This window comes from Desmodus rotundus, chromosome 10 (genome assembly GCF_022682495.2).
Source record: "Desmodus rotundus isolate HL8 chromosome 10, HLdesRot8A.1, whole genome shotgun sequence".
NCBI lineage: Eukaryota > Metazoa > Chordata > Mammalia > Chiroptera > Phyllostomidae > Desmodus > Desmodus rotundus.
This window is the reverse complement of record NC_071396.1, coordinates 18,994,031-19,005,368: the sequence shown is the minus strand read 5'-3', so window position 1 is coordinate 19,005,368 and position 11,338 is coordinate 18,994,031. Positions and strand designations below refer to the sequence as shown.

General features: G+C 52.8%; 1 protein-coding gene and 1 pseudogene across 3 annotated transcripts in view; both read left to right on the top strand.

Annotated features, from left to right (window-relative positions):
* The first annotated feature begins 229 nt into the window (after positions 1–229).
* The window catches only part of EDARADD (EDAR associated via death domain), a 54,590-nt gene continuing 43,481 nt past the window's right edge, over positions 230–11,338 (top strand). Inside the window, exons 1-2 of one of the 3 annotated variants that reach the window (XM_024561942.4) lie at positions 230–803; positions 11,203–11,261. In XM_024561942.4, coding sequence (XP_024417710.2) covers positions 740–803; positions 11,203–11,261 — 123 coding nt within the window. In that variant the 5' untranslated portion in view covers positions 230–739. Of the gene's footprint in view, positions 804–1,855; positions 2,014–11,201; positions 11,262–11,338 lie in introns of those variants that run through there. The other 2 variants (XM_045196442.3, XM_045196443.2) reach the window with 2 other exon arrangements.
* Positions 4,331–4,503, top strand: LOC112306157 (U2 spliceosomal RNA; annotated as a pseudogene).

The following is an 11,338-nucleotide window of genomic DNA, read 5'->3' as shown; positions in this document are numbered from 1 at the left end:
ATAATGTGATATTAATATATTATATATAAACATTATACATATATATACTACGTAGCCAATCTTCCTTTAAAAAAATTAACCTTGCCTTGCTGCTGGTGTGGAGCACTATCTTGTGGATTGAAAGGTCGCAGTTTTGATTTCCAGTAGGGGAACATGCCTAGGTTTCTGTTTCAGTTCCTGGTCTGGGCATGTGCCCTCTCTCTCTCTCTCTCTCTCACATCTACCTTTCTCTTCCCTCTCAAGTCAATTAGCACGTCCTCAGTGAGGATTAAAAAACAATTGACCTTGAGATGCTTCTCTGCCACTCGTCTTCATTTGCTGTCCTGAAGAACGGGAATGGTGGGAAGATGAGCGGCTCCATACAAGGCTTTGCTAAGCAAGCCAGCTTGCCAGCAGTGCTCGGGTCGCTGGGGCTGCGCTGCTCACCCATCGCCCAGCTCGATGGGTGGTTCCTGATAACCGACCTCAGAAATAATTCCATTGTTGAGAGAAGTACAGAAAGAACCACAAACGCACCCTCAAAGTGGACTGATTGTAAGAAAAAAATAACCTTAAAAAAATTTCCCTTCTTATCAGAGGGCGGACCAAAAGGAAGTTTATCCTCCCACCCACAAATTTCCCACAGAGCCTTCATCAGGAAGGTCTTTCTCTCCTTGCACACGCAGCAGCCGGACTCTGCTCTCAGTGTCTTGTGACTTCATGGCCCATTCCAGACAATAAAGCCAGTCTGGAGCCTGCCATGGGCCTCAGGACCACCAAACAGGTGAAGAGAGGCGCACAGCAAGGCCCTGGCGGTGGAGACGGTAAGTAGGCATTTGCTGCTTTCCTGCACTTTTCAGAGCTGAGTTTTTAGCTAGAGGCGTCTCCTTGGTACACTAAAAGCTCTAAGCTCTTACCTTATCTCTTTCAAACCAGTTCCTGTTTTTCTAGTTTTAGGCAAGAAGGCAGACATAGATTATTTAAAAACCATTAAGAGATTTCCTTTAAATTCAAGTTGCTCATTGCCTTTGTATAATAGGTTTGTGATTGATGCTAGGTTTAGTTAAAGCAGAACGATTTTAAATACAAGGTGGGCCAAAGGTAGGTTTATAGTTGTGAGTGCACCGAAGTTTATTCTTGTATTATTTATTTATTAATTATTGTATTATTTTCCATACAAACAACTGTGAACCTACTTTTGTCCCACCCTGTACATCCTGAGTAAACAGTGCCACTCTGTGCTCACGTAAGAGATTGAATCGGTATAAAAATCTCTTTAAATTAAAACCTAGTGGTTGTTTTTAAGAACCAAGTCAGTATTTTCGAGAGACCGCAGCTCTTTTTCTGCAGGGGCCCTGGGGGTGTGGTGGAGTGGCCTTCCCGCTGTCTGTGCAGCGCTTGCCCTGGAGGTCACAGCAACTAATGCCAGAGAAATCCAGACAGAAGGTACTAGCGTGCGCCGTCCTCAGCGGCTTAGTCTGCTCCAAGATCAAGACGCGGTTCTGCCGCGATCGCCCGCGGGCGTCTCCGCCCGGGCCTGCGCTCCCGCTGTGGCGGCGGAGAGCGAGCACCCGCGGAGGTGCGGGTTTAAGGATGATGCCTCCGCAGCCCACCCGGGCAGCCACCGAGCGCGCTCGGGGGACCGGTCCCGGGACCTGGGCGCGGCCAGAAGGGATGACGGGCTGGAACACATTGGCCCCGGGCCCTTCCCAGCGCCCGGCCCCGCCTGCTGCTGGAGAGACAAGGACGAGCAGAGAAGTGGCTCCGCTAGTGGCCGGAGCAGGAAGTGAGCGCGAGGAGAGGCAGCGGAGAGCCGAGAGGAGGAGGAGGAGGAGAAGGAGGAGGAGGAGGAGCAGGGATGGGGCGGGAGCTGGAGGAGGGGCGCTGGGCTGCGGCGTGAGCTCCGCGCGTCTGCACCGCAGGGCTCCCCGTCCCAGCCGCGCGCTCCCTCCTGGCCGGAGGCCACCAGCCCCGCTGCGGCGCTCGTCTCCCCACTCGCTCTCATGGCTTCTCCGGACGATCTTCTGCGCGCAGGTAAAGCGGCACAGCGCCGCGCGCTCACCCGGAATTGCCTGGCCGCGGCGGGGGTCGGGGCCAAGCTTTCCGTGACCCCCCCTACAGCCGTCCGACCAGGGTCCGTGCGGGGCCGGCAGGGGACAGTGGCACCAGGTCCCCACATAGCCCTATCCCCATCACCCACGCGTGCCCCGGACGCGCCCGCCGCTTCCCAGCTCCCCAGTGCTTTTGTTCTGTACTCCGCCGCCAGGTTGGGACAAGTCCCTCCAACCCCTGGCAGAGAGGAGCGCTAGGGGCGGATTCCCCTTTCCTCCGGGCTCTCTCTTCCTACCTCTCACAGGCCTCATTTCTCCGCTTCTCACTTCACTTCTGTTAAGTGAATTTGCTGCAGATATTGGCCCTCGAGCTATTTCATAAACTGGCATCCCCAAACCAAGATCCCGGTTCTGGTCCAGGACCCCAGCTGTGGGGCCTTTGATTCGATGGGCCTCTAGTCCTGTCCTTGCTGTAAAATATTGTGTTTGTACCAAAGGCCAGAGTCTGGACTGTTGTCTAATCTCCCTTGAATTTAAAACTCTCCTGAGGCCTTACCTACAGCCCAGGAAGTTCTCTGCCCTTGCTTTCCCCGTCACGTGGCCTATGCGCAGTGCAGGTCCTGAACGCAAATGAATGAAATGTGGACACCGGGAGCGGAGGCTCTTCTAGTTTTGTGGAGGTTGGAAAGGCGAGGGGGTGGGTTGGAGACCGCATATCCAGATATAGAACTGCCCATAACTGCTTAGGTAAGCGCGTTTCCCAGTCTCTTTGGCCAAAAAGTCCATTAGGGTTTTTTGTTGTTGTTGTAGGATGGCTAGTAGCACTTAGGTGTCTTTAACTTCATTCGAAACAATTTTGTTAGATTGTATTGTGACAGCTGTCATGTCAGCGTGCAGTTTCTAAAAAAAACTTGTCAAAGTTGGTGAATTTTTGTGCAGTCATTTAATATTGAATATGGAAGAAGATATACAACATTTTCAGTGTATTATAATTTATTATTTCAAGAAAAGTAAAAAAAACCACAAGTGAAACGCAAAAAAAGATTTGTTCAGTGTATGGAGAAGGTGATGTAACTGATCGAATGTGTCAAAAGTGGTTTTTGACGTTTCTTGGTACTATTGACATTTTGGCCAAGTAATTCTTTGCTCTGGGGCTGTCTTATGCATTGGAAGATATTTAGCAGCGCCCCTGGCCTCTACCCACTAGAAGTCAATAGCAAGAGATAGCCAACATACTCAAAATATCCAAATCAGTAAAGTTAATGGTGAAAATGAAAAACATGTCTTTTATTTTATGGGAAAAAATGTAACAGACATTTTGGCTAAACCAATACTTCTTGGGCTGGAGCAGGGACCAAGCTTGAATGTGCCATTGTTAAGTTGTGGCTTGAGCTGTTAGGAGGAGACAGTTTTTGCAGACTGACATGGTGATATGCTGGGTTTGGGAGAGTTTCCTGGACATTCTAAAGAAAGATCTAAACTCTTCCCCAAGTGGGGAGCAATAAACATTTTATCCATGGGAGATGGAAAATACACTGTCTGGATAGCCCCCACCCCACCCCCATGCCTGTCGTTTGGAAAAACAGAAGAGGACTGACAGGGAGAAGCCCTCCCATTCCCCATCCACGCTCTCACCCTGTGGTCGGAGAACCTAATTGACAAGGCGCATGAGGTGTTAGGCCAGACTCTGCCAACTGTGGTCTCAGGTCTCCTTGAATGATGGCTGGGGGAATTCAGAAAGATCTTGATAGGAATCCACTGAATAGGGATAAATGGAAAATCTGCTTGTGCCTCTCCCCCTCCCAATCAGCCGGCACCAGGGGGGTGGTGCTGGCAAACACAGCTCCCTCCCACAATGTGTAAAAAGCCTCCGTGAGTCAGTGGTGTGACGAGGCCACCATGGTGACTAATATGATCTGAGATAACAGTGAGAGCCCTGCAGAATCTAGATTCGGTGATGGTCTCAGAGTCACCTCGGCCCAGCCAAACCGGGGCTCCCAACCTGGATGGAACCAGGGAACTTGGACATCCTAGCACATGAGGCGTGATGGCATGCGGAGAATCTGATGACCCCAGGGTGTCTGTGGAAGGAATGTCTCCTTGACTTTGAGAAGCAGCACCTGGAAGTGAAATCTTTTTGGCTCCTACAAAGAGGGGAGAGGCCTTCTAAGGGACAGCTGTCCTTGTCCCTTGCAGTTATGCTGAGGAACTCATTCAGGCCTCTGAGAGATGGCCTCATGTCCATGTCCCCTCTGGAATTTGTCAATAAGATGACGGTTCCTCCATTTAAAACATTGAAAATCGCTTCTTGGCCTTTTGGCTGAGATCAAACGTAGCATCTGTTCTTATCAGTTTGAAATAGATTTAAAAATGACATCCCCTCTACTGTCTCATTTAGTTTCTGTCACCTCCGGGGCATACCCATGTCCCCCTTCCACTTCTGTAATGAAGCCACAGATGGTGCCAACATGTGGAATTTGGTGAAAGGCATTTTCACTTCTCCACCCCACACTAGGTTTCTATCCTCCCTCATCTGATTTCCTACACTCATCTCCCAACTGGTGCTTTGCGCCCACTCATGCCTTTTACCAACCCCTTCACCGAAAGGTGGCCAAGAATGACCTTCTAAAACCGACTCAGATCCTGTCATTTCTCTCCACTTAGAAGCCCACAGCGAATTTCCAGCAAATCCCCAGTCCTCACATGGCTTCCATATTCTGCACATCGGTCTCTACCTGGCCCTTCAGTTAAGTTCTGCTCTCTCTGCCCTGCGGCCGCGCTGTCTCCTCCTGTTTTGTGCCTTCGTGCCTTCTGCCTCCCGGCCTTTGCACAGGCCCTTCCTGCTGCTTGCAAGGCTCCCATCCCCCGTCCCCCTGCCACTTACCTCCTTCAGGTTTCAGCTCAAAAGTCACGTAGGTGAAACCCCACATTATACACTCTGCACTCCCCGGACCTTCCCTCTGGAGCACGGTCACAGCCGCGCTTCCCTGTCAGACTCTGTGCCCTTGGACAAAGCGCACACCTGCTTTGCGGGGCAGACACCTGACACACCTACGCAGCACACAGCACAGAGTAAGTGCGACCAGCCACTCGCTGCCTCAGTGAGTGATGAGAGAGAAAATGTAACCACACATGCTTCCAACTCTGAGGAGCTCATTCCCACCCCCCGCCGTTAGATATGTGAGCTGAGGTTACCTTGTAAAGTTAAAAAAGACGTTTGTATATCCACATGCATGTAACAAAGGTGTGTGTGTATTATTATGCTGTTATGCGCTTGATGTAATCAACAGCTTTTTAACTAAGAAAATTGACGAGATTGCTGAGGTCACAGAGGAGGAAATGCTGGTCGCAGTGCGGCCCTCTCTACCACTAGTCAGCAAGCCAGCAGGGAGGGGGTCAGAATTGCCTGTCCAATGGGAATGAAATCTGGTTCGTGATTGTACAGAAGTGGAGTCAAAGACAGAGGCTTTGAAAGTCTGGCATCCTTGCAGCGAGCTCAGCGCCCAGGGCCAGGAACACCCACCCGCTTCCGCACCCATCCTGGCTCTAGAGACCAGCTCAGCACAGCCCCTGGGGGACAGCTCAGCTCTCACCGCCCCTCCCAGCCCCGCTGTGGGTGCAGGTGGATGTGAGGTGCCACTCTGGCCCCCTCACGCACCCCTGAGCACAGGGAGCAGGGGCAGGACTCCAGGGGAAGCGCTGCCGGCAGCACCCACATTTGAAAGTGGACCAGCCCGCTGTTCTCCAGATCCAGCGGAGGGTGGACGGCTGTGGTTTTCCTTTCCTCTCCCAGCCCCCTCCTCTCTCCCGCCCTCCCCTCCCCACCCCTCTGCATGGGTTTCTCCAGTGCCCACTTCATTTCTTTCCCGTTCTTAAAGCCTGTGTTTGCCAAGTCTTCTCCCCTCTCCCCTCCTCTGAACCTCCTCCTGTGACCCTTAGTTCCGGCTCTGCCCTCCTCCTCCCCTGCCTGTGCTGCTGTGACTGGCGCACGCAATGTTAGGAGCCCCCTGGCTAGATCCCTGGCTGTTACTCCTCTCGTTCAGCCCCAGCTGTGAGGTCTGAGGGTGACAGAGGGCTGGTGAAGAAAACAGAGAAGATAAATAAATACCTCGGTGTTAGCACCGCCCAGGGCGGTCCACCGCCTGGAGAGCTTTTGTAATCCTGAGCCTGGTTAGTGTGCTCCAAGTCCTTATAATCAGTAATGCAAACAGCTGTGGCTCTAAAGAAACACTATCGTACACAAAAGAATAATGTGAGAGGTAAATTAACCCTGAAATCACAAGGTCAAAGAATCGCCTTTAATTCTTCACTAGAAAGCACTTGAGCCCCTTCCCCCACCTTTGGATCAAGACGCTGGGAATTTGGGGAACTTTCGCCCGTTCCCCTCTCTTTTCTCTGTGAGACTCCACTAGAGCAGACCTTTGAGCTTCCTTGGAGCGAGTGGCTCGAGGAACCAGTGGCCTTTATCCAAGGTCACTAACAGAGGCAGATGTCAGAACCTGATGGTGTGGCGGCTGGACAACTCCGCAGAGCCGGTGCTGGCCACGCGGGATTCCTCCTCCTGGGGCGGCTGCAGAGGGGTGCGTGCAGTTCCTAAAGCCCTGAGAGGTTCTGACCCTGCAGGCGATGGGGTTTGGGTCTTTGGGTGGATGGATGGGCAGTGGAGGACATTGTGGATTTAGGGTTGATGCTGGGATGATGTGGGGAGATGTTGAATGAATGCATTTCACACGTGGGAAGGACATGAATTTGAGGGGCCAGAGAGTGGACTGTTATGGGTTAAGTATGTTCTCCCCACCAAATTTTGTTGGCATTCTAACCCCCAGTGCCTTAGAACGTGGCCTCATTTAGAAATAGTGTCTTTACGGAATGAATCAAGCTGAACAAGGGGATTAGAGAGGGCGCTAGTCCAGCGTGGCTGGTACCCTCACTGAAGGGATGTTTGGACGCAGATTGTCCGCAGGAGAGCCTGCCAGGCGGTCTGCATGAATCCTGACTGCAGTGGGACACAGGCAGAGGGTCCCAGATCCACATTCTGGCTCTTCCACTACCGCCTGACCTTGGGCACTCAGTTGGTAACAAGGGGTCCACTTGTGCCTTTCTCAGGGTCCCCCTAAGGATGAACCGAGACTGTGTGCAAGCCATGCAGCACAGGTGGGTGCCAGGTGGGTGAGAGCTAGGTTGGCGGGAGCTCTCCTTGTCATCGATGAGGCAGGTGGATATACTCCTGAGCAGTGAGTAACTGCCGTGACAGGGGCTCCTTACCCTGTAGTGACCCTCTAACCGACGGGGCCATTACTTCTCAGCACTACCACTCATGGACTTTCAAAAAAATTCATTTGAGAGGAAGAGAGAGATTGAGAGAGACAAACATTGATTTGTGGTTCCACTCATGTATGTATGCACCACTGGCTGCTTCCTGTGTGTGCGCTGACTGGAGATCCAGCCCACAACCTTGGCATATGGGGACGACACCAGCCAGAGGAGCTGCCCGGCCAGGGCTCATCACTCACAGACTTTTAAAGCTGGACAGGCATGTGGAGGCTCTCTGTCCGTCCTCAAGCATTCAGATGAGGGTCCCCATGCCCAGAAGAACAAATGACCGTGCAGCCCTCCTCCTTGCTGTCACCCAAGGCCTCTGAGAGCCAGGCCAGGCGCCCTGCTCAGGGCATCAGGTCACCGTGGGTTTCCCTCGTGCCTTTAAGGAGCTCCCCAGAAGGTGCTCACGGGGATGAAATATCGCTCGCACTGCCAGCAACGAGGTCCCTCCGTCAGTTAGTTGTCAGCTACTCCGGGGTGATCTGTGCCGTGTTTCTTTATTTTCTCTTTATTGTAGACATTTGGGACTGCTTCTAGATTCTCCATTCTGTTACTACATCTAGGCTAGGACCAAACTTTTAATTGCCATAGCTTATTTTTGAGAATGTTTTGGTTTTTTTCATATAACCTAAGAACCTGTCTCTCCCTACCCCCACCATAAAAAATCCAGCTCTTTTTATCTACTTGGCCCTCACATGGCTCTTAAGGGGCACACTTGCAAACAGGTTAAATGTACAAGCTAGTGTAAAAACGCCCCTTTAGAGTTTTTACGCTTCTTAACCAAGAACACGTATGCGTGTCTGTGGTGTGTTTCTATGCCAGTGGCGCACGGCGACGCCACCGCCACCCCGCCCCAGTGCTTTCCGCCACGGCCGGGACCTCCGACCTGCCCCGAGTTTTAGCTCCATGAATCAATTTCCCCAGGACCTGACAGTCTCTGGATGAACCCGACTCCAAGTTTGGGGCGGAGGGAGGCCCTGGACCTGCTGGGGCTGCTGGTCTTTACCGCGGAGGGTGCAGGGCCTCCTTTCTGTTTAGGCTTTTCTGCACCCCGTGCCCCATCTGGTACCACAGCATTGGCTGGGGGCTCAGCCCGTTCCCTGGGGCCTGTAAAAATAAACATTTTAAAGCTTTTAAATAAACTATTGGATTTTATACTTAAAATATTGTGAACAAGCAGCTCCAAGAGCTCTCAGGAAACTTTAGGACTTCCTGCTTCCAGACCAGCCTCAGACGCTGGGGTCAGCCCTGCGGCAAGTGACCACTCAGCCGGAGGCGTGAAGATAATACAGTAGCAGCCTCTGCTACCCAAACACCGTGCCTTTCCTGATGGCCGTCTCACTTTGCCGTCATGCTGCAAAAAACAGAAAACCTAAATTCTGCAACACTCCCAACTGCGCCTCCACTTATTCTGGAGATTTCAGCCCAGAGCAAGAGCCTGGGCACCTCCAAACCCTGCTGCCGTCCACCTGTGTCTTCCCGATCAGCTCAGAGCCCTCTGGGACATGCTGAGCTGTCATAGAGCTCGGTCAGCCAGCTCCAAGGGGCACTGGGAGTTCATCCCACCGGGTGGTTCCCGAAGCTGACCAGAGTGACGGTGATCTGCTGAGTGTGGGTGACAGTGATCCGCTGAGTGTGGGCACCCCCACCCTGCAGAGGAAGAGCCTGAGGCTGCAAACACTTCTGTGAGCTGTCCGAGGTCACACCGCTGGGCTTGTCCCCAGCTGGACCGAGGGCTCTGTGGCATGCAGGGAGACACAGGCACCACCCCGAGCCCAGGGCGCCTTCCTGCTAGCTGCCCTGTTTGAGAGCCATCCTGCCGCATCCTCTCTGCTGCCTTTGGTGCAGTTCTGCCTCGCAGCCGTCTCCCCTCTTTTCCTCCTGTGTCTCTCTTTTTCCTGCCTCTCGTGCTAATTCGTGTGTAGGAAACAGGACTAGTTTGTCATGGACACAGTGGGCATAGCTGCCAGGGTGCTGTCGGGGTCATTTAGAACCGTCTCCCCCCCAGCACCCCAGTGCTACACAGCCGCTGGCCTGAAACTCCATTGTTTATGCCTGTTCCAGTCCTGCAGCGCTGGTGGGGAGCGGGGAGTGTTGTAAAGTGTTAGCATCCAGGTGCACTTTAGTGAAAAGGAAGCAGCTGAGAGGAGGCTGTGATAGGAGGAGGGAAGAAGGGCCTGAGGCTGCTGGGTGGTGGCTCCCCCACCCTCTGCCCAGCCAGAACCCAAAGGTGAGAGGCAGGGGGCGGAGCTGACTGCAGGTGTGGCTGGCAGGACCTGTCTGAAGGACCCTGATTGTCAAGTTCTTTCCCATCTCCAGGCCTTTGCCCTTGCTGTTCCCTTGGCCTCGTGCTTTTCCCTGCCAGCACCTTCTCCTGGCTGGTGGCAGCACACAGAGTCCCCCCGCCTGCCTACTGTGCCTTAGGCGGGGCCTGTGCTCGTCCTGTCCCGTGTGTTTCTCTGGCGCTGGGCAAAGCGCTCCTGCTGTGATTAAGTTGCCCGTTCCGTGGACACGAGCAGTTCTGTAAACTCAGGGTGCAGCCAACAACACAGTCTGTTCTTGTTTTCTTTATGTTGATTTAAGTCCCAATCTGAATCTGTATTCTACTGGGCTGGCAGGAATTCCACTTCAGCCCAAACTGGGGGCCTGGCCCCTCCTTAGGGCCCCATAGAAAACTGGAGGGTGAGCTCTAGAACTTTTAGTGCATTGGGGTGGGAACAATGACCTCCTGGTCCAAGCCTGAGGGGACCCTGAGCTCCCTCAGCCCTCTGCTCCTGTGCCAGGTACCAGTCACGGTCGTGGTTGGGGCGGGAACACGGGACTGGGGTTAGCCCTCTGTGCCTTCCTGCGTGTGGTTTCACCACCTCCGGCCTCTGGTCATGAAGCTGCAGACCACTGTCCCTGTCCCGGGGGAGGGTACCGGCTACGCCCTCCCCATTCGCCCCACTCATTGGGTCACCCTCTCAATCTCCCCAGTGACAGTAGGCTGTCATGAAACACACAGTTCCCTTCACACCACCCTCCTTTGGCATCATCACGGAAAGGCCCCACTCAGATGGCAGACCTTTGCCTAACACAGATGATCTCAACCAAGTGCCCTGGTCTGCTGGTTTGGGTCTCCAGTGGTGGCCTGGGGCCCGGGGTATGGTGTGTGCTCAGTGAGGACTGGGGAGAATGTGGAAGCCGCCCCTTGGTGGGCTGAGGCTGCCACATAGGGTTCGGCAGGCCACACGCTGCCCAGCCCAGGGTCCCACTCAAGCAGATACGGTGGTTTATTAAAATAGTGTTATAGATACGGTCACTTATTAAGACAGGTTTCTGACAGATGTTTTGTAAAGCATTTCAGAAAGGGGGAGCTTTTTCTAATCTGTCCAAACTCATAAGATCTAGCTGTTCCGTTTCCTACATTTCCTCATTAACTTCTTTAACTTTTTGTCTGATAAAGATTCCGTGAGTGTTTTTGACTCGCGTGAGCCACTTGCAGGTGCTTAATATTTTAATGTGGTAAAGATGGGTCGCAGAGGAGCAGGAAATAGCGATGAAGCAGAAGCCCAAGCTAAATCATTCCTGCTCGAAGTTCCAGTCAAGTCCACTGTGCAGGAGGGTTGCTCATGTCCTGTCCGCGTGATTTGTCGTTGTTGGTAACTCTGGGTATTTGTAGATATTTATAAATAAACTGTTCCAAATCATGGCTTAAAGAAAAAGTTTGTCTTAACCCCTTTCTCGTGCAGTCTGATCCACCCCTACTCACTCTCCACTGACAACGGTAGCTCGCGCCTGCGTGGAGACCATTACCCGAGGTCACCCCTGAGCTTCCACATTAAAGGAGACTCTCGCGCTTGTTTCTCTGCAGGTCGCATGGCAGAGGAGCCCGTGGAGGACACGGACCCCAGCACCCTGCCCTTCAGCGTGGTAGGTCACAGATTCCACCCGTCAGCCATGACTCTTGTTTTTCCTTTCCCCCTGTGTTATTTCTTCACAGTTTTTAT